General features: G+C 38.9%; 1 protein-coding gene across 24 annotated transcripts in view; it reads left to right on the forward strand.

The window, feature by feature from the left end:
* The window catches only part of NEO1 (neogenin 1), a 230586-nt gene that overhangs the window by 151419 nt on the left and 55687 nt on the right, over window positions 1-23480 (forward strand). For 13 of the 24 annotated variants that reach the window (XR_014060468.1, XM_081513588.1, XM_081513596.1 and 10 more), the window contains exons 8-9: window positions 13979-14138; window positions 21311-21465. Coding sequence is in view for 21 of the 24 variants with exons in the window: in XM_081513588.1 (XP_081369714.1) it covers window positions 13979-14138; window positions 21311-21465 (315 nt within the window). In the remaining 3 variants the exon portion in view is untranslated. Of the gene's footprint in view, window positions 1-13918; window positions 14139-21310; window positions 21466-23480 lie in introns of all 24 variants that reach the window. The other 11 variants (XR_014060466.1, XR_014060467.1, XM_081513585.1 and 8 more) reach the window with 1 other exon arrangement.

Genomic DNA, 23480 nt, shown 5'->3' on the forward strand with positions numbered 1-23480 from the left:
AACCTATGTTACCTGTAACTTCTGGCGTTCTGGCCAAAGCAGAAGTTAAGCAGTTATAAAAATAACTTTTTTTTTTTTAACAGTAACTCCCATGTCGGGCATCGAGCAGAATGGGATAGGGCATAGGTAGTAGGGCTACAGCTGTTCTTTATACGAGTCTCCTGAAAGCAGATGTTTATAAATCAGACTGTGACAGTTGCTAAGCCTAAGCCATCACCATTGTGTAGCATTACTCCTCTGCTTTAGTTTTCTTTAATTCAGTATCATTCTATTTTAAATTTGAAAATAGTGATGAATCCTCTTGGTTTGAGAAAGCAAAAAGACATCTTTTTCTTACGCTTCTCACTAATGAGCCTCCATGAAATATGCCTACTCTGTTGAGAGGTACCGTTGGGAAAACAACCAGTGTACAGCCCTGAACTCATTGTAACTGCCACATGTTTTTCATTGGCTCCTTTACATGACAGATTACTCTCAAGAGCAAATAATTTGCAGCTCTTTTCACATTGTGTAAGTGTTTTTCTTTTTAATGAAATGTTGTGATTAATAGCCTTAGTGTAATTGCTGTTTCCCCATTGAGTGGAAATGCCTCATATGAATGTCTTTAATCTGAAGGAACAGTTGTTTATTGGACTCTTGTTGTTTTCCTGTGCTTCTCAAGGTTTTTTTATTGCTTTGTTTGAGGTATCTACAGTGAGGGAGAATGAACCTCTCTGTTTGGATTGTGAAGTAGGACCCAGTAGAGAAATTTTAAGGATGAACACTGAGATACTTGAACATTCATATATACATTTTTATGATAATTTCAGAATGGGACAAGCACTTATGGCAATTTTGATTGGCTTTTCAACAGCAGTTATAAAAATAACGTATCTCTTTGGCCCACTGATTTTATGGTGACATTACTGTATAGATACTATCTGAAATGCCAGGATGGTTTCACTAAGTCATTTTATTTTATTTTTTATTTTTTGGCAAACCAGACTTAAAGTATAAGGTAAGACAGGTGGAAGAGAAAGAATTATTGAAAAGTTGAGAAATTATGAACTGCACTTTATAAGAATCTGGTGCTTCATGCATCATTAGAACAGCTATTTGTTGATTTTGCTTTTGAAGTGGTAATACTTTTCATTCTGGTCATTCCTTCATCCACTCCCAGGAACATAACTGGGATTAAAAGTATTTCCTATAGCCATAGAACAATTTTCCTTTTGTTCAGGAATCTGGAGTTCAGGTTGGGCTTCATTGGCAGAGCCATTCATTGGGCACTTCATTAACCTCAACCTGGAGCCTACTAGTTTGCTTATGGTGTACAGAGTTGGAAATACAGAACCTTATATGAGTTAAAAACTACTTACTAATAAGAAAGCTTGAAACCTTACCTTCTGAAATTGAATGTTGAATACATGTAACTTTTATTTGATAAAGTAAATCAGTTGGGTGAAACTTTACAAATTAGAGAAAAATAATTTGAGATTAATTTGAAAGTTGAATAGTGTATGTTTACATATATACAAACATCATTCTGCCCTTTTTTGGCTTATAAGAGAATTAGAATGTTAGGGAAAACTGTCTAGTTTTGTGTAGTTAAAAGTCTTTATTTTCATGTAAATTAAAGATTCATGTAAATTTAGAGATGCAGCTTCAAAAGTTTTCTTTATGATGTAAGTGTGTATTTTAAAGTTCATCATATCCCCACAATTACATGTTTTTGTTTTTAAGAGTTTCCTTAGTTTTTATTTATTCAATCACTGAACAAATATTTATTGAATGTGTAGTAGATATTAGTTTCTGCAAAGGAAAGAAATGAATACAACAATTAATATAAAAGTACATAAATGTTTCTTATAATGATAAAAGCTTAGAAATATTTTTAATACAATGTTTTTTATTACAGCAGTACTTCTTTGAAAGAGGTAATTATTGTAAAAACTTCAAAGTACTTGAAAGTTATAACTCTGGCCATGCCAGAGTAGCTAGTACTGGACTGGCTTTCCTCATGTAAGCAGCTAGAAAATTGGGCAAATTGTATAAAATAAATGTTTCTAGACATCTGAAAATATGCTGGACAATAATCCCCAAGAGATGACTCCCAGCTTTCTTCCTGGAAGCACTTTCCAGGCTGGAGTACAGGGTTAGGAAAGGGGAGCAGAGAGCTTAGCAGTCTCAGAGAGCTAAGGAGACAGAGATCAGAGTTTAGGGCTAGAATGATAGTAGACTTTGTGGGCAGGCTGCTGGAGAGAAGAGAGATGTGCAAAGAAGCTCAGGAAAGCTGTACAGGGTCCCCCTTGAGTCTTTTATTAAACACTAAGCTGCACAAAACAGATCAAATTCTCCATAGTCCAGGCAAAGAACGCCTACTAAGGAAAGAATAGTTACTAGGAATAAAACTACCATATGACCTCAGCAATCCCACTACTTGGCACATACCCTGAGAAAACCATAATTGAAAAAAATACAGGTACCCTGATGTTCATTGCAGCACTATTAATAGTGGCCAGGATGTGGAAGCGGGCTAGATGTCCACTGACAGGTGAATGGATAAAGAAGTTGTGGTACATATAAACAATGGAATGTTACTTGGCCATAAAAAAGAACACATTTGCATCCGCTGTAGTGAGGTGGATGAACTAAAGCCTGTTGTACAGAGTGAAGTAAGTCAGAAAGAGAAAAGTATCATATATTAATGCATATATATGGAATCTTGAAAATGGTACTGATGAATCTATTTGCAGGGCCAGGAGTAGAGACTCAGACATAGAGAACAGACTGAACACAATGGGGGCAGGAGAGGGTGGATGAATTGAGAGAGTAGCATTGAAATATATACTTTACCATATGTAAAATAAATAGCTAATGGGAAGTTGCTATATAACACAGGGAGCTCAACCTGGTGCTCTGTGACAACCTAGAGGGGTGAGATAGGGTAAGAGGTGAAAGGGAGGTTGAAGAGGGAGGGAACATATGTATACCTATGGCTGATTCATCTTGTGTATGTCAGAAACTAATAAAACTTTGTAAAGCAATTATCCTCCAATTAAAAATAATAAATTGTTTAAAAAAAGAATAGCTACTGGAAAGCAGAAAAATTATTGGAATATACACAGAGGTGAGAAATGTTCACATTCTATTCAACTAGAGTAGAGAGAGACCTCATGAAACATTCCAGGCACTCAGCAGATACTATAAAAAGGCTGTATTTTAAGCATAGGGTGAGTACAGCTCTAAATTCAAGGCCACTGTAGAACCATACTAAAAGCTTAAAACACACCTTGATAGGAACAAGTTGGATTAGCTGCCTGCCAGAACAAAATTCAACACTCTACTTAAGAAAATGACAAAATTTAAACAAGCATCAGGTAGCATACACAGTGTCTGACATACAATCAAAATTAGTAGACATGCCAAAAAGAAAATGTGAACCACAATTTGGAGAAAAGTCAATTGGTAGAAAACAAACCCAGAAATGGAAAACATGGTGAAATTAGCAGACAAGGAATTTAAAGCAGCTATTATAAATGTATTCAGAGATATAAAGGAAAGCATGAACATCGTGAGGGAATAAATGGTAGTTCAGTAAAGAAATGGAAATGTATAAAAGGACTAGATGAAAATTCTATGGAAAAAATGACATCTGCAGTAACCCTTGGAGGAGCAGAAGTTTGCCAGAATTAAGGAAAAGCAGTAATACTTACAAGTATAAATTTATCTTTTCGACTGTCTATGCCTAAAGGCCGGAGAAGGCAATGGCACCCCACTCCAGTACTCTTGCCTGGAAAATCCCATGGACGGAGGAGCCTGGTAGGCTGCAGTCCATGGGGTCGCTAAGAGTCGGACACGACTGAGCAACTTCACTTTCACTTTTCCCTTTCATGCACTGGAGAAGGAAATGGCAACCCACTCCAGTATTCTTGCCTGGAGAATCCCAGGGATGGCGGAGCCTGGTGGGCTGCTGTCTATGGGGTCACACAGAGTCGGACACGACTGAAGCAACTTAGCAGCATGCCTAAAGGCTGACATAAGTTAATACCAATATAATCACTATTAACATAAGTCTACACAGATTCCAACCTGCCAATTCAAGAGACACAGGTCTGATCCCTAGATTGAGGAGATCCTGTTTTCCATTAAACTTTTTGTGCAGATATCCTGTTTTTCATTAAACTTTTGAGGATAAAGTTTTTTAACTGCTGAGCTTTAGTATGGAATAATTAGGTAGCCGTGTGTTTTGTAACTGTTGCTGAGAACTCACCAGGTAGCAGTATTTGTAAGTCTTCTCTGCTTCAGTTTATCCAGAGAGCGATCTGGATAAATCTTCAGATCTTCACTTCACATCTTCACTTCGATCTCCTGCAGTGATATTAAGCCTGCCTGGTTGCCAACCTACTGGAACTTGTTGAGCCAGGGAGATAGGCAGTTCCAAATCCTTCTGGTGGTCTCCTGTGAGCCCAGAGCCTCTTTGATTTGGTGTCTCCTGAATGTAAACCTCCATTTTCATGGGTGAGTTGGAGATTTTATAGCTGCTAAGGCTTCTGCCCCCTACATCACCACTGTCTTCTGAAGTGCTGCCAGTTCCTCAAGGTCAGTTGGTTTGAGTCTTATCAGTCTTTCCCTCTGGAGGCACTTAGATTGACTTTGCTCCATTAATTAATTTACTTCTCTCTCCATTTTTGGTTTTGTTTTTGTTTTTTTTTTTCATATATTTTGGGTTGCTGCTGCTGCTGCTAAGTCGCTTCAGTCATGTCCGACTCTGTGTGACCCCGTAGACAGCAGCCCAAGAGGCTCCGCCGTCCCTGGGATTCTCCAGGCAAGAACACTGGAGTGGGTTGCCATTTCCTTCTCCAATGTATGAAAATGAAAAGTGAAAGTGAAGTCGCTCAGTCGTGTCCGACTCTTCGCAACCCCACGGACTGCAGCCTACCAGGCTCTTCTGTCCATGGGATTTTCCAGGCAAGAGTACTGGAGTGGGGTGCCATTGCCTTCTCCTATTTTGGGTTGGGATTACACATATTTCTGAGTTTTGTCCAAAGTGGAGTTTGTGTGTGTGTTTCTTGTCCTATTTGTTGTTGTTGTTTTTTAATAAAGTGGTAGACCCGAAAATGTATTCAGTTCTCTGTCCTGAAACTGAAGCCAAAATAACGATCTTCTGTCAACTTTCAAATTTACAAACCTTTGGCTCGGCATTTTCACTTTTAGGAATTTATCTTACAGAAATGTTTATACATGTGCACAAAGATATGTGTATAGGAAAGTTTACAGAAACATTATCTATAGAAGCCTTAAATAACCAATTAACCAACATAAATGCAAACAACATAAAGAAATGAATAAAATTGTGATATATTTGTATTATAGAGTAATATGCAGCAATTGAGAATAATGAGGCCTGACGGGAAACTCTTAAAGACATAGAGCAGTTTGGAAAGTAACATGGTTGGTATAATTTCATTCTCATACTTATGTGTACATGTAAGTGTCTCATGAAAAGAAAAATTTTTGGAAGAACATGGACCAAAATAAAGGTGGTATTTTGGAGATAAACCAAAGTGAAACTTTGATCCTTAAGATACTTTGTATATAAGTAATTTTTATAAGAAGCTTAGTCATTTTTATTTTTAAATAAAAAATGTGAAATAGATTATCTACTGAAGTAGTTGAACCATGACTGGAGGTTTTCAGACAGGGACTCTTGTAAAGGCTCTCTCTGCTCAATAGTGTCTCAGGTATCAATTGGGTATCATTTCGTTCAGGATTGCCCAGACGAGATCACTGGGGGAAAAGGAATTTCATGATCAAATAAGAAGAAGAAATACTAGGTTAACAAACTGAACAGGTTTCTTCCCTACAAAATTGCTGAGTCTTTAACATGTGATAAGCATGACCAATCTCCACAATCTTTCAAATATGGTTATTTTCTTCTTCTGTGGCATACTTGTTAACATTCCCCCAAAGAAATGCTCTGGAACTGTACTTTTGTTCACATGGCTGTTATGTTTGAAGCAGTAAGCACCATGTAAATCTGACTCAGTTCTGAACACTGAATTCTGAATAATGCTGCTATGAATGTTCCTGGGAAATACAAATTAAGTTATTCCTTTACATATGGAAATGTAGGCAAAACAGACATTTTCCCCTGTACTTTCTTTTTTTTTTTTTTAATAAATTTATTTATTTTAGTTGGGGGCTAATTACTTTACAATACTGTAATAGTTTTTGCCATACATTGACATGAATCAGCCATGGGTTTACATGTGTTCCCCTTCCTGGACCCCCCACCCACCTCCCTCCCCATCCCATCCCTCCGGGTCATCCCATTGCCCTGGCCCTGAGCCCTTGTCTCATGCATCGAACATGGAATGGTGTTCCGTTTCACATATGATAATATACATGTTTCAATGCTGTTCTCCCAGAACGTCCCACCCTCACCTTCTCCCTCAGAGTCCATAAAATTGTTCTATGCATCTGTGTCTCTTATTCTGTCTCGCATATAGGGTTATCGTTACCATCTTTCAAATTCCATATATATGCATTAGTATACTGTATTGTTGTTTTTCTTTCTGGCTTACTTCACTCTGTATAATGGGCTCCAGTTTCATCCATCTCAATAGAACCGATTCAAATGTATTTTTTTTAATGGCTGAGTAATATACCATTGTGTATATGTACCACAGCTTCCTTATCCATTCGTCTGCTGATGGACATCTAGGTTGCTTCCATGTCCTGGCTATTGTAAACAGTGCTGCGATGAACATTGGGGTACACGCGTCTCTTTCAATTCTGGTTTCCTCGGTGTATATGCCCAGCAGTGGGATTGCTGGGTCATATGGCAGTTCTATTCCCAGTTTTTTAAGGAATCTCCACACTGTTCTCCATAGTGGCTGTACTAGTTTGCATTCCCACCAACAGTGTAAGAGGGTTCCCTTTTCTCCACACCCTCTCCAGCATTTATTGCTTGTAGACTTTTGGATAGCAGCCATTCTGACTGGTGTGAAATGGTACCTCATTGTGGTTTTGATTTGCATTTCTCTAATAATGAGTGATGTTGAGCATCTTTTCATGTGTTTGTTAGCCATCTGTATGTCTTCTTTGGAGAAATGTCTGTTTAGTTCTTTGGCCCATTTTTTGATTGGGTCGTTTATTTTTCTGGAATTCAGCTGCAGGAGTTGCTTGTATATTTTTGAGATTAATTCTTTGTTGCTTCGTTTGCTATTATTTTCTCCCATTCTGAAGGCTGTCTTTTCACCTTGCTTATAGTTTCCTTTGTTGTGCAAAAGCTTTTAATTTTAATTAGGTCCCATTTGTTTATTTTTGCTTTTATTTCCAATATTCTGGGAGGTGGGTCATGGAGGATCCTGCTGTGATTTATGTCGGAGAGTGTTTTGCCTATGTTTTCCTCTAGGAGTTTTATAGTTTCTGGTCTTACGTTTAGATCTTTAATCCATTTTGAGTTTATTTTTGTGTACGGTGTTAGGAAGTGTTCTAGTTTCATTCTTTTACAAGTGGTTGACCAGTTTTCCCAGCACCACTTGTTAAAGAGATTGTCTTTTCTCCAGTGTATATTCTTGCCTCCTTTGTCGAAGATAAGGTGTCCATAGGTGCGTGGGTTTATCTCTGGGCTTTCTATTTTGTTCCATTGATCTATATTTCTATCTTTGTGCCAGTACCATACTGTCTTGATGACTGTGGCTTTGTAGTAGAGCCTGAAGTCAGGCAGGTTGATTCCTCCAGTTCCATTCTTCTTCCTCAAGATTGCTTTGGCTATTCGAGGTTTCTTATATTTCCATACAAATGGTGAGATGATTTGTTCTAGTTCTGTGAAAAATACCATTGGTAGCTTGATAGGGATTGCATTGAATCTATAGATTGCTTTGGGTAGTATACTCATTTTCACTATATTAATTCTTCGAATCCATGTACACGGTATATTTCTCCATCTGTTTGTGTCCTCTTTGATTTCTTTCAATAGTGTTTTATAGTTTTCTATATATAAGTCTTTTGTTTCTTTAGGCAGATATATTCCTAAGTATTTTATTCTTTTTGATGCAGTGGTGAATGGTATTGTTTCCTTAATTTCTCTTTCTGTTTTCTCATTATTGGAGTATAGGAATGCAAGGGATTTCTGTGTGTTAATTTTATATCCTGCAACTTTACTATATTCATTGATTAGCTCTAGTAATTTTCTGTTGGAGTCTTTAGGGTTTTCTATGTAGAGGATCATGTCATCTGCAAACAGTGAGAGTTTTACTTCTTCTTTTCCTATCTGTATTCCTTTTATTTCTTTTTCTGCTCTGATTGCTGTGGCCAAAACTTCCAAAACTATGTTGAATAGTAGTGGTGAAAGTGGGCATCCTTGCCTTGTTCCTGACTTTAGGGGAAATGCTTTCAATTTTTCACCATTGAGGATAATGTTTGCTGTGGGTTTGTCATATATAGCTTTTATTGTGTTGAGGTATGTTCCTTCTATTCCTGCTTTCTGGAGGGTTTTTATCATAAATGGATGCTGAATTTTGTCAAAGGCTTTTTCTGCATCTATTGAGATAACCATATGGTTTTTATCTTTCAGTTTGTTAATGTGGTGTATTACATTGATTGATTTGCGGATGTTAAAAAAACCTTGCATTCCTGGGATAAAGCCCACTTGGTCATGATGTATGATCTTTTTAATATGATGTTGGATTCTGTTTGCTAGAATTTTATTAAGGATTTTTGCATCTGTATTCATCAGTGATATTGGCCTGTAGTTTTCTTTTTTTGTGACATCTTTGTCTGGTTTTGGAATTAGGGTGATGGTGGCCTCATAGAATGAGTTTGGAAGTTTACCATCTTCTGCAATTTTCTGGAAGAGTTTGAGTAGGATAGGTGTTAGCTCTTCTCTAAATTTTTGGTAGAATTCCGCTGTGAAGCCGTCTGGTCCTGGGCTTTTGTTTGCTGGAAGACTTCTGATTACAGTTTCGATTTCCGTGCTTGTGATGGGTCTGTTAAGATCTTCTATTTCTTCCTGGTTCAGTTTTGGAAAGTTGTACTTTTCTAAGAATTTGTCCATTTCTTCCAAGTTGTCCATTTTATTGGCATATAGCTGTTGGTAGTAGTCTCTTATGATCCTTTGTATTTCTGTGGAGTCTGTTGTGATCTCTCCATTTTCATTTCTAATTTTGTTGATCTGATTCTTCTCCCTTTGTTTCTTGATGAGTCTGGCTAATGGCTTGTCAATTTTGTTTATCTTCTCGAAAAACCAGCTTTTAGTTTTGTTGATTTTTGCTATGGTCTCTTTTGTTTCTTTTGCATTTATTTCTGCCCTGATTTTTAAGATTTCTTTCCTTCTACTGACCCTTCCCCTGTACTTTCTTAACTTTGGAAGGAGGTTCGGAAGATTTTGAAAGAAGTTCTAAACCTAATCTATTTTCAGAGAAAAATTATGAAAAAAGAACAAATTTTTAAAACAAATTTTGAAAATTACAAAATGAAATTTCCAAAGGAAACTTAAATGTGCCTGCTGCTGATAGTTCGCTTGGCTGGTATAAGTGGGTGTCAGATTAAAATAACTGTATCCACTTAACTGAGAGCAACATGCCCAGCACTGAATTTAATGATCTCTACCTAGAAACAGTTTCAAGTGCATAGATCTATAGGTAAAGCTCATAATTATTATATACTAAAAGTGATACTTTGTCAAGGTCTAGTGTATCATTAAACTGGAGCCAACAACCATAGTGGAACTGGGTTTTCTTCCTCTTAATATGGTGTATTACATTGATTTCTGGATATTAAACTAGTCTTCAATTCCTGTGATAAATTCTACTTGATCATGATTTATAATCGTCTTACTATGTTCCCAAAAGTGGATTGCTAATATTTTGTATCTATGATGATGAGGGATGTTGCTCTGTAGTTTTCTTTTCATGTGGTATCTTTGTCTGGCTTTTATATCAGAGTAATACTAGCTTCACAGAATGAGTTGAAAGTGCTTCTCTTTCTGAAAGAGTGGTGAAGGATTAGTATCAAGTCTTCTTTTAAATACTTGATAACATTCACCAGCAAAATCATCTGGACTTGGGCTTTTCTCTGTGGAAAGATTATTATTTACTAACTAAGTTTCTCTATTTGTTACATAATTCTATCCAGATTTTGTGTTTCCTCTTGGGTAGCTTTTGGTAATTACTGTCTTTCTGGGGACTTTTTTACTTCCTTTAAGTTGTCTAATTTATTGACGTAAAGTTGTTCATAATCTCTCTCTCTCTAGTCCCTCAGTTGTGTCCGACTCTGTGACCTCATGGACTGTAGCCCGCCAGGAACCTCTGCCTATAGAATTCTCCAGGCAAGAATACAGGAGTGGGGAGCTGTTCCCTTGTCCAAGGATCTTCCCGACCCAGAAATTGAACCCAGGTCTCCTACGTTGCAGGCAGATTCTTTACTGTCTGAGCCACCAGGGAAGCCACATATTCCCTTGTGATTTTTAGTACCTGTATGGTTGGTAGCATTATTCCCTCTTTGATTTTTTATTTTGGTGACTTACATCACCCAAGACGGATGGGTCATGGTGAAGAGTGCTGACAAAACATGGTCCACTGGAGAAGAGAATGGCAGACTGCTTCAGCATTCTTGCCTTGAGAACCTCATCAACAGTACGAAGGGGCAAAAAGATATGACACTGAAAGATGAACCCACCCACCCCAGCCCCCCCGCCCCCAGGTTGGTATGTGTCCAGTATGCTACTAGAGAAGAGCAGAGAAGTAGCTCCAGAAGGAATGAAGAGCGTGGGCATCCACGGTGCTGCCCAGTTGTGGATGTGTCTGGTGGTAAAATTAAAGTACAATGCTGTAAAGAATAATATTACATAGGAAGCTAGAATGTTAGGTCCATTAATCAGTGTAAATCAGAAGTGGTGAAATAGGAGAAGGCAAGAGTGAAAATTGACATTTTAGGAATCAGTGAACAGGAATAGGCGAATTTAATTCAGATGACCACTATATCTACTACTGTGGGCAAGAATCCCTTAGAAGAAATGGAGTAGACCTCATAGTAACAAGACAGTCCGAAATGCAGTACTTGGGTGCAGTCTCAAAAATGACAGAATGATCTCTGTTCGTTTCCAAGGCAAACCATTCAATATCACAGTAATCCATGTCTATGCCCCAACCACTAATGCCAAAGAAGCTCAAGTTGAATGATTCTACAAAGACCTATAAGATTTTCTAAACTAACAGGAAAAAAAGATGTCCTTTTCATCATAAGGGACTGGAATGAAAAAGTAGGAAGTCAGGAGATACCTGGAGTAACAGACAGATTGGCTTGGAGTACAAAATGAAGCAGGACAGAGGCTAACAGTTTTGCCAAGAGAACGCACTGGCCATAGCAAAACACCCTCTTCCAACAGCACAAGAGATGACTCTACACATGGATGTGACCAGATGATCAATACCAAAATCAGATTAATTATATTTTCTGCAACCAAAGATGGAGAAGCTCTGTACAGTCAGCAAAAACAAGACCAGGAGCTGACTGTGGCTCAGATCATGAACTCCTTGTTGCAAAATTTAGACTTAAACTGAAAAAAGTAGAGAAAATCGCTAGACCAGTCAGGTATGACCTAAACATGATTATACAGTGGAAGTGACAAATAGATTTAAGGGATTAGATCTGGTAGACAGAGTGCTTGAAGAACTATGGACAGAGGTTCGTGACATTGTACAGGAGGCAGGGATCAAGACCATCCCCAAGAAAAAGAAATGCAACAAGGCAAAATGGTTGTCTGAAGAGGCCTTACAAATAGCTGAGAAAAGAAGAGAAGCTAAAGGCAAAGGAGAAAAGGAAAGATATACCCATTTGAATGCAGAGTTCCAAAAAGTAGCAAAGAGAGATAAGAAAGCTTTCCTCAGTGATCAGTGCAAAGAAATAGAGGAAAACAACAGAATGGGAAAGACGAGAGATCTCTTCAAGAAAACCAGAGATACCAAGGGTACATTTCATGTAAAGATGGGCACAATAAAGGACAGAAACAGTATGGACCTAACAGAAGCAGAAGATATTAAGATGAGGTGGCAAGAATACACAGAACTGTAAAGACCTTCACAAGCTCAGTGATTTTCTCTTGTAACACCTAGTGCATATGCAGGCACTCGTCCTGGGCCTTTGCATTGCCTTCATGGGATTTGGGGGCGGGGGGTGGGGGACTGACAAAAAGAAGCAGGAGCCCCTGACCACTGCTGTTACCCATGGCATGACCAAGGCGAAAAACTCCTATTGATTAAATCCAGAGGTCTCTTAAGCTAAAAACCATGATTGGTTTTAACACTCCACCACTTCCTATTCCTAGGAAGAGTGATTTAGCCCTTTTAAATGTAGTCTCCATATATAATACAGAGATACAACGATAATACCTATTTCATAGAGTTGTAAAGACTGAATGAATCTACATAAAGAATCCTGATCGCTCAGACAGTAAAGAATCCACCTGCAATGTAGGAGACCTGGGTTCAATCTCTGGGTTGGGAAGATCCTCTGGAGAAGGGAATGGCAGCCCACTCTAGTGTTCTTTCCTGGAGAATTCCATAGACAGAGGAGCTTGGAAGGATACAGTCCATGGGGTGGCAAAGAGTTAGACACGACTCAGTGACTAACATTTTCATACAAAAAGCCAGAGTGCCATGTAGAAAGTGTTCAATAAATGGTAGCTGTAGGGAGATTTTACATTTTCTTCCTCTGTCCTTTGCCTTGGAGTATTTATTCTCACTGGCATATTCATTTAGACTGCCTCACTTTAAAAGATTCTTTCAGAGTTCACAGACATTTTCAGGAGGTTGTTTTCCTACTATTTCATTGAAATGAGGTCCAGAATTTTCGTATTTTCCTGTCTGGTTCTCTTCTTCTAACTTCCCCGTTAAAGTTATGACACATTTCTAATGAATTCTTTCATTTGAAAATTGTGAGATTAAAATTAAAATTGTGAGAGTAAACGTGTACTCCAAGGTGAAGAATATTTTAGATGTATATTAGGAATGGACTTCTAAAATCAGAAGTGTCCTGCAACAGAAGGGACATACAGACAAGCATTTGAATAGCAGAGCTCTGATTTGCCACCGCTTCATCTGTCCCATTGAGTCCCTGAAGTCTGCTAGCAGTTGTAGTCTGTTACTTGGTAGTGAGGACTGTACCAAACAGATGTAACAATTTGTATTTTGTGTAAACACAAAACAATATGTGTTGTGTTTGTGTGGCTTTGGGATTTGTGATTCATGATATTATACTGTTGTAATTAAATGAATTGATAAGATGGCAAATGAACTGTAACTTAGTGAATTGAGGAAAGTTATCAGACTTCCCTGGGTATTGCCAGCCACAGAGAGCAGACTTTAATGTTAGATTTCACTTGAAGATGTGACTTTTGAACTCCTGCAGAGCTAGAGGCACACACAGCTCTGGAGTGAGGTCACGATAGTCTGGGGCCCAAGGTAAGTGTAACTAGGCTCAGCCATACTACACACATTATTCAATATTTGATAAAGTGGGAAAAAAATACTGAGGTTTTTATCACATGTAAGACTTATACATGCAAAATTTGACAGATGTTGCATGCTGCTCTCAGAACTAAAGAAAATGACTTGAGCACTGATGTGTGCTTCTGTGAGATGTTCTGTTCTCAGCTGTCACTCTCGCTGTCCCTCACCCACAGCCATCATAGTGACCAGAAAGTCGCTTGCTCTGCAGTGGTGTGTCTTGACTAGTGCCCATTAGTTTTCAGTAGTTACCCCTGGCCTGCATGTTAGCCTTCAGTTTAATGGCCTTTTTTATGTTCATTCATTTTATTTTATTTCCCATCGTGGTTTTGTTTATTTCTTTTTTGTTTTTTGTTTTTTCTGTTCTCTTTTTTAAAACCGTCGTGGTTTGCCCTTCATATTCCCCAATATTTGCACATGACAAGATGTTGCCATCCCAACATTACCTCCCACTTCACTGACCAGTGCCACTACTGACCATCTAGCACCAGCCACAACTGGACCACTGCCTTCAGCTCCAAGGGATGTCGTGGCCTCCCTGGTCTCTACCCGCTTCATCAAATTGACATGGCGGACACCTGCATCAGATCCTCATGGGGACAACCTTACCTACTCTGTCTTCTACACCAAGGAGGGGATTGCTAGGTAAGTGCCTATATGTCTGGAGCCAGTTGGTTGCATCTTGTCCTCCCAGGACCAATTGTGCCCACCCTGACTCTCTGCTGTGCAGAATCTGTACCAGCTTTCAGTCCCGAAAATGTAGTCACAGAGATGTATCGTTTCTAGTTGTAGGTCATGAAAAGTAAATACCTAAACAGACAAAGGTCCTGGTATTCTCTCCTGCCTTTCTAGGATGAGTTGGGAAGAGGCTAAATAAAGGTATTTAAGTAGAAATATTAAAATGTAACCAAGAATACCCTTTTTAATATGATTCAGTCAAGTACAACCTATAGGCTATGTCTTACTTAGAACTTTCAGATTCTAGAAATTAAGGGAGTTGTATCTGCCTGCACTCTTAAGCAGGTGTGGGCTGCTGAGCTCAAGGGGTCTGCTTGATGATACAAGATTACTAAGTGACCCATTTTCCTAAAACAGTATTTTCATTACATTCCTTTCCATCCCCACTTCTTTCAGGAACTCACATTGCCTCTCCATTGCTTTTGGAGATTTTCCAGAATCACCAGGCTACTTCACTGCACAGTCTACCTTTATTTTATCTATCCGACCTTATTTCCCTTTAACCCTAGTTAACTCACTTTCTAATGAAACCAGTCTAATTCCTGTCACTCTGCAGCCTTTTTCCCCCCGTTTTCTCTTTGGTCACTTCCCCCTTTCCCGTTTTTCAGCTACCACTATAAAATTCAGTTAATCTTTCTTGGCTCAGATTAAGCCCAATGGAGCCCTCATAAATCTTCCTCTTCTTTTTCAGCACATGTAGCTTTTCTCTTATATGTATATTTGTGCCACTGATATTGGCACTTAGTTATGATAACACATGATCTGATACTGCCATAGTTGTTACTCCTCTGTTATTTCATGTGTGTTTATGTTGTTTTCCCAATCAGTTACACACTCTTTGGGAGGTCCCATGCCACATGCTGACTGTGTATTCTTAACATTGCTGAGTAGATCCCTTCGTTGTGCTATTACTTCACACCAAAATAAGAAAGCTAAAATACCTGTTTGGGTTAGGGCTCTGGCCCATGCAGTTAAGCTTGTATTTCTACTAGGGTGCTTACATTTGATATATATTGTATTTAATACCAAACTGGCAAGTTCAGAAGGTATCAGTACCTTAGTCAAGTCATTGCCCCTTGGTTTAAGACTCTTGAGACATCTAAGTGAGTGACATAATTTGAGTCAGATGGATTGTGGTGCTCACAGGGTAATGGAATGTTCATCTGAACACTGCAGTGGATGTTTTGCAGTTACAAAGTTAAGGAAACATACTGCTAGTCACAGAAAGGCAAGATATTACTACCAAACAGCACCTGTCTTGAAATGTTTCCGATAGACTTTCAAATCCCTTTGCAAAGTCCATGGGGTTTCACAGAAGGACAGAAGCTTTTAGTAATTCCTCAGAAGCAATCTTACATGCATCACAGGGTCTTTGCTTCTAGTAGAAGGCCTTGTTGTTCTTCTCCCAGGACTGCATTTCCTTCACAAACAACTGTCTGGTTTCTTGTCCATCATCCTCAGAAGGTCTCTTCTTGGGTCTTCCATGATTACCCACCCAGCATAGCCCCTTGGTCTCTGTCACACACTGGGGTACTTGGTGGCTTGTTCCCAAGCCAATTGTTAAATTTTCAGGAAGTTTTGCAAACCCAATGACATGACCCAGTAGCTCGAAGTTGAGCATGGGGGAGTATTTACAGTGACAAGTGCTACAAACCAGAGCCAGTTGTTAAACATTTACTGGAACATCACTGTAACATACCACCATGTTTTGTTTTTTAGCTTTTGTGTGTTTTTTTTTCCAGAACACTTAACACTCAGAAATGTTCTCTTTTTATTAATGCATTCATTGCATTTGTCTTGTTCAGTATAGTATCACCATCACCTAGAACAGAGCCTGGCTTATCAGTAGCACTAAACAAATATTTGTTAAGTGAGTAATTTCAGACAGTGGAGAAATAATAATTATTCAAGAAATAATGTTGATAATTAACCCCCATTTAGTAGAAGGAATAAAACTTATATTTCTGTCTTGTGTATAACAATGTTATAAATGTATCAAAACATTTTTAAAAACTTGTTAAGTATATTAGAAAAAAGTATATAAACTATTTTTATCAATTGGCAGGAGGACAAGGCAATATCAATACACATAAAGAAAGAGGATCCAATTTGTGTGTCTATTGTTGAAAAGATGGAAAAGTAAGGAAGCTCTGGCCTAGAGTTTTTGGTCAGAATTAGTAAGAGATTATAATAAAGTGGAAGGAAGTTTGGAGCCAAGTGTTAAAATGCAAGTAAGAATCTGGACATGATCAGTTAAAAAGGGACCATTTCAGACTCCTGAGCAAGTGTGCATGTGGTTTTATTAAACAGCTTTTATTAGCAGTTCTTGGCAGGTTCTGCACAAGATTAGAGAGGAAGAGTGGTGGAGTCAGGGAGACAGTTCAGTAGTAGCAGCAGGCTGATCTAAACATGTGGTGGGGCTTCTTCCCTGGTGGGAAGTCAGTAAAGAATCTGCCTACACTGCATGAGACCTGGATTCAATCCCTGGGTTGGGAAGATCCCCTGGAAAAGGGAATGGCAACCCACTCGAGTATTATTGCCTGGAGAATTCCATGGACAGAGGAGCCTGGTGGGTTACAGTCCATGGGGTCGTGAAGAGTTAGACATAACTGAGCAACTAAACACACACACACAAGCATGTGGTAGGCCCGGATGAAGATGAGAGCAGTGACTTGGAACAGTAAATCTGGGGAATATTTCAAAGGAAGATTCTTGGAGATTGTAGTAATAATTTTTGCTATTTCATTACTTTAAGATCTTGATTTCTGAATAGAAGCAGTGAAGTAATAGAAATAACAATGAGTCAGAGACTAGATTCCCGTTACTTGTTTTATAAACAAAAGTTATTTAATCTGTATAAGTTTACATTTTCTCATCTAAAAATTGAAGGTAATGTGTTATTTTCATAGACTTACAACCTTTCAATGTGAGGGTATATGCCACTACCTGCATGTACAAATTCCCTACTGGAGAAGGAAATGGCAACCCACTCCAGTGTTCTTGCCTGGAGAATCCCAGGGACGGTGGAGCCTGGTGGGCTGCCGTCTATGGGGTCGCACAGAGTCGGACATGACTGAAGTGACTTAGCAGCAGCAGCAGCAGCTACTTCTTGCATCTGATAATTCAACCACCAGGGGGCACTATGTGCCTTGGTAATGAGCTGTATGATTCTGTTGGGTACTCTGCTGCTGCTGTTGTTAAGTCACTTCAGTGGTGTCCGACTCTGTGCGATCCCGTAGACGGCAGCCCACCAGGCTCCCCCGTCCCTGGGATTCTCCAGGCAAGAACACTGGAGTGGGTTGCCATTTCCTTCTCCAAAGCATGAAAGTGAAAAGTGAAAGTGAAGTCGCTTAGTCATGTCCGACTCTTAGTCACCCCATGGACCGCAGCCTACCTGGCTCCGCTGTCCATGGGATTTTCCAGGCAAGAGTACTGGAGTGGGGTGCCATTGCCTTCTCCATTGAGCACTCTAGTTTCCTGAAATTTCAAAGGGCCGTTCCTCTGCCATTTCACCTGTGAAATATTCACTTTTGTTTTCATTGCTTTTAAACAGCAGTATTTTCTATTAGCCACTAAGTGGAAAGTACAGAGTAAGTTATTCCAGAAATTAATAGCATTTAGAATTGGTCTTCCCTCATGACTCAGCTGGTAAAGAATCCGCCTATAACATGGAAGACCTGGTTTCCATCCCTGGGTTGGGAAGATCCCCTGGAGAAAGGAAGGGCTACCCACTCCAGTATTCTGGCCTGGAGAATTCCATGGACTGTATAGTCCTTGGGGTTGCAAAGAGTTGGACAAGATTGAGCAACTTTCACTTTCAGAATTGGATAAGGGCTTTCCAGGTGGCGCTAGTGGTAAAGAACCAGCCTGCTAGTGCAGGAGATGTAAGAGACACAGGTTCAATCCCTGGGTTGGAAAGATCCCCTGGAGGAGGGCAGGGCAACCCACTCCAGTATTCTTGCCTGGAGAATCCCCATGGACAGAGGAGCCTGGTAGGCCACAGTCCGTAGGACGCATAGAGTCTAACATGACTGAAGCGACTTAGCACACAGCGTTACATGTCTTGTTAGTCTGCTCCAGGATCATCAAACTATATACCCTGGGCCAAATAAAACTTGTTTTTATGGCCCAAGACCTAAGGATAAATTTTACATTTTTCAAGTGGTTACACTTTAATAGGTTATATAAATAACTACAGTTGACCCTTGAACAACATGGGTTAGAACTGTACTTGTCCGCTTACATGTGGATTTTTCTCAGTAAATTTGTAGTAAAGTACTACAGGATCCACAGTTGGTTGAATCCCCAGATACAGAACTGTGGATAGGGAGGGCCAGCTGTAAAGTTGCACTTAGATTTTTAACTGTGGAGATGGTCGGTAATATTTTTCATTTTGTATCTTGGCCTATAGATACTTACTATCAAGCCCTTTAAGAAGAAGTTCACCACCCTGGGCTCATTCTTTCATTTAATACATGAAGAAACTGAAGCCCAGAAAGAATTAGTGACTTTGCAAGCCAGCAGTGTTGCCAGAACTAGAATTGGATCTCCTAAGTTCTGACCCAGCACTGTCTTGGTATAAAATGTACCTTTTTCTTTCTCTTTTGACTCTTAGCTAAGACATTTAACCTAACTCCCATTGTAACCTCACACATATATGAAAATTGTCCTTTTAACTCACCCCAAATCTTCCTTGAAGTCAAAGTTTTATTTCCAGACAGACTTGGTTCTGTGACCTCAGATCAGTCTACTGTTAGAAGTTTTTTGGAGTGTTAGATGTTTCATCTTAAGGAGTCATACCTACTATTGATTTTTTCTTATCGTAATGCTTCTGTAGAAATTTGTTCTAGGTTTTTTTCCCCTTTTACATTGTTGTTGTTTAGCTGCTAAGTCGTTCATATTCGACTCTTTTGTGATCCCTTGGACTGTAGTCCATCAGGCTACTCTGTCCATGGAATTTCCCAGACAAGAATACTGAAGTGGATTGCCATTTCCTTCTCCAGAAGATCATCCCAACCCAGGGATCAAACCCTCATTTCCTGTATTGATAGGTGAATTCTTTACCACTGAGCCACCAGGGAAGCCCCCCTTTTACATAGAAACAAACAAAAAGATACAGATGATATCATTACTGTATAAAATTTACACATTAGAAGGCAAATTTCCATTCATTCATTCCACATACATTTGTGATGCTGCTTCGGTGTATGAACCTTCTGCTAGTGCTTGTGTAGTATGTGAATGTGAATGAAACACTCTCTCACTTCAAACTAAAGTGAAATAGTGCCCCTTTCCGGAGAAGGCAATGGCAACCCACTCCGGTACTCTTGCCTGGAAAATCGCATGTATGGAGGAGCCTGGTAGGCTGCAGTCCATGGGGTCGCTGAGTCGGACACGACTTCACTTTCACTTTACACTTTCATGCACTGGAGAAGGAAATGGCAACCCACTCCAGTGTTCTTGCCTGGAGAATCCCAGGGACAGCAGAGCCTGGTAGGCTGCTGTCTATGGGGTCTCACAGAGTTGGACACGACTGACGCGACTTAGCAGCAGCAGCAGCAGCAGTGCCCCTTTCACTGTCTTTCTCAGAAAGGTCTTGTTTAAACTTTGATGCGCAGTAAGCAAAAAAACTAATCTGTGCTCTGGCATTGAGCTTTTAGTTCAGTGAAGTGTCACATACCATACTTCGTTTTAGACAGCAGTCAGTTGTGATTGGACTAAATGTCAGAAACCTCACATCATAGGAAATCAGTTGATACTCTCCTAAATCTAGTGATTTAGAGGTTTAACTGAAGAGAAAATATCTATAGATATCTCAAGAGTCTCTGAGCAGTAACTTTTGTTACCATGATATTTTCCAATGGACCTGACTGTAGACAAGCAGCCTCTATAAATATGATGTGGTTGGGTTCTGTTTGTTTGTTTTAATTAAAATAAGGTAGTTTAAAGAACCAAAGAAAACTATTGAAAAACACTTGAATCTCTGAAATGCAGATATTCACATACAATCAGACAAATTGACATATGGTTATATAGAACTTAACAAATTTTAATCAGCTTGTTTAGCCATTTGTTTAAACAAATTTCAGGGGAAATGATCAATGTTTTAAAGTAAGAATTTAATTCAATAGATTTTTAGGTAATTTCTCCCACAAAGTAGTTTTGGGCCCTTTTATTACTCTCTCAAGATAGACACAGATCTTTCCTCACATAATCAGTAATTCTTAAAAAAAAAAAAAAACAGCTATTTGTCTAAAACAATTATTTGCTTTCACAGTATCCATTAGAAGCAAATATAGTCTTTGTTATAGTGAGTATAGTACACTGAGCATAATTATTGTAGACACACAGACCCCAAAAATAGAGCCTGGAAGCCACCTGTTTTAAAGAACCTGATAACTACCTTTATGTTTTCATCTCATAACACCAGACCACTAGCCATTTGCACCATTTGTGATAAGATTTGTTAAATATTTCAGATCAGTTTGAAAATAACTGTTTTAAAAAGTAAGAAATAGATTGTAAAAATCGGAGTAGTTATTAGCTTATTTTATAGATTAGATTCATTTAAATTTTTAATGTTTTGTTACCAGTTTTAAGTGATAATCTCTAATTTTCTTATTATTAAGAGTTTATTATCCAAAAGATACACAACATTCTTCGATATTTTCTGTGAAAATTGGATCATACCTATAATCACCTTCTGTTTCTTTCCCTAAACATAAACCCTTAAAACTCAGTGATTCTTAAAGTGTACAGAATTGGTGACTAGCTACCCCATTTGAGATGGCACTGAGAAGACTCTTGAAGTTGTGATTATGACCAACGATACCAGTGATGTTTAAGCAAGAACATCAGCGACTTCTCAGACATGTGTGACATTGCTCTTAACCAGTATCCATATTCCATACACTGTTCCACCCCCAAAACTTTCCTTTTTTGAGAGTTAATTTGACTTAAATTTTTTAAGATTTTGTTGTAATGTGATGTGTATAGATATTGCAATGAAAATAAAACTGCACATTCTAGAAATTTCCATAATCGATGTTATTTCTTTCCAAATCCCTGTTTATCCAAAGGGAACGTGTTGAGAACACCAGTCGCCCAGGAGAAATGCAGGTGACCATTCAAAACCTAATGCCAGCAACAGTGTACATCTTTAGAGTTATGGCTCAAAATAAGCATGGCTCTGGTGAGAGTTCAGCTCCACTACGGGTAGAAACACAACCTGAGGGTAAGTCTCCCTCCTGTCTGTCAGCCCCACCTGTAGCAAGACCTGTGTGAAGGGCTATCTTATGTGTAGCCTGGCATACCATAGTTGTGCAGGAGATAACAGTGCCTCACTTTTAAGGATCTTAGTGAATTAGTTACAGAAGATCAAGTTAATTGCATCAAACAGCAGCAAATAGTGTACGACAATATAATGCTGCTGGAAGACACCCAAATTTTACTGATTCTTTGGACCCAGTTCAGATGCCATTCTAAAATCTTCCTCTGATCTTACCTAATATTGTTTTCTACAGTCCTAAGGTACATTATGTATTATTTAAGTTGCAAGACATATTATTATACATCTTCCTTGAATTATGGTTATGAATATATCTCATTAATTTTATGGCAAAAACAGAGTATTTGTTGTCCTTTTCTTTCCCACCATGTCTAATGCAGTACCTCACACAGGAAGTAGGTATTTAATAGTTATTATCAGTGGAATTGCCCTGGTCTTTATACGTACCATACTCTTCGAAATCTCCTCAAGGCTCTACCTTGAACCTGTTGTCTTTTGTGCTAAATAATGTTACTTCCAGTTACATTTCTTAAGATTTTTCCAACTGAAATTAGTGTCAAGGTGATTTACCTTATAAGTGTCTTCTATGTCTTAAATTTTGTTTTTTAAACTATAGGTCAGAGATTATGAGAAGCAGTCAAATTTAGAATTAATGCTTTTCTCATGAAGCTTTCTTCTACACTTGTACCTTCTTTTAACACAAGCCGTTGTTTATCCTTGGAGCCTTCTCCAGTTTTCTTTTACTATTAACTGCACTAGTGTTTCTGTGTTAACAAGCTTTCAGTAACAAAACTTTTGCTGCAGCTGATGGGCATGGGTGATAAATTTGAGGAAGCTGCTGACTAGAGTACTAAACAGATTAAATGTATTTACCACTGAAACTATGGAAATAATTCAAGGACTCTGCCTGATGGGTGAAATAAGTCAAGTCAAGAAGCTGTGGCATTTCACTTTCTAATGCTGCAGCAAATCGTTCACCCATCAAACAGTTACTGAGGACTTCCTCTACCAGGCTCTGCACAAGCTATCAGAGATGCAGGGGACAGGACAGGAATCCTCCCCTTAAAGAATGAGCAGTCAAGATAGGAGGCCATTTGTCATCTCTGTAATAGAGCATTAAAGGTCAGGAATCAAACCCAGGCTACAACAAGAGGACCAAGAGAGAGCTGGGTGGGGGTTGGTGGTGTTGACTTAAGGAAAGAATATGTTCTCACTACAGAGAAAGGATGTTGAGTTTCATAATTACTATGTTCAGATAAGAGCAGGAACAATTAGATTTCAGACTCAGTTTTCCTTCATTAATTCTCACGTACAGGTGTCATTCATGAGAGATAATGAAATACAGAAAAAGGAACAGTTACTGTAAAGTTAGGTAAATCAAGTCAGGTTCCTAGGAAAACATGAAACCCGAGGCTGGCCTTAAAGCATTTGGCTTAGAGCAAAGATTCTTGGGGAAAGAAACTGCTTGACCCAATCCCCAAACTAGGATTAACAGTGTACATGCAGGGTGCGTTATGATGAAAATGAACAAGACCACTGAATTTGATTCAGTGCAAGGGTTACATCCTGGGGCCATGAAACTTCTGAAGGTGCATGAAAATATTTGTGTGTCTCTACGTATTCACGTTTGCCTTTGGAAAGAACCTGTGGTTTTCTTGATCACTTCAGAACCTAAAGTCAAACTACTGAGACCTACAGAACTAAAGGAGCATTGTCAAGTTAGAGATGAAAGAAGAGATTTATCGAGTGCCTGTCATGTGCCAGGCGCTGTGCTAGGCAGCAAGATGTAAAGATGAGTAAGACTTCTGTTCACAGAATAGTCTGGTACCAGACAAGGACTGACAGGGAATGGTAAATGGGCAGTATTGTGTGATCATTTATTCAAGGGAGTTTGATTAAAAGAAAGTAGCTAAGAATATAGATGTGAGAATTGGACCATGACGAAAGCTGAGCACCGAAGA

This window comes from Giraffa tippelskirchi, chromosome 7, assembly GCF_054371585.1.
Source record: "Giraffa tippelskirchi isolate mGirTip1 chromosome 7, T2T-mGirTip1v1.2.pri, whole genome shotgun sequence".
Classification (NCBI taxonomy): Eukaryota; Metazoa; Chordata; class Mammalia; order Artiodactyla; family Giraffidae; genus Giraffa; species Giraffa tippelskirchi.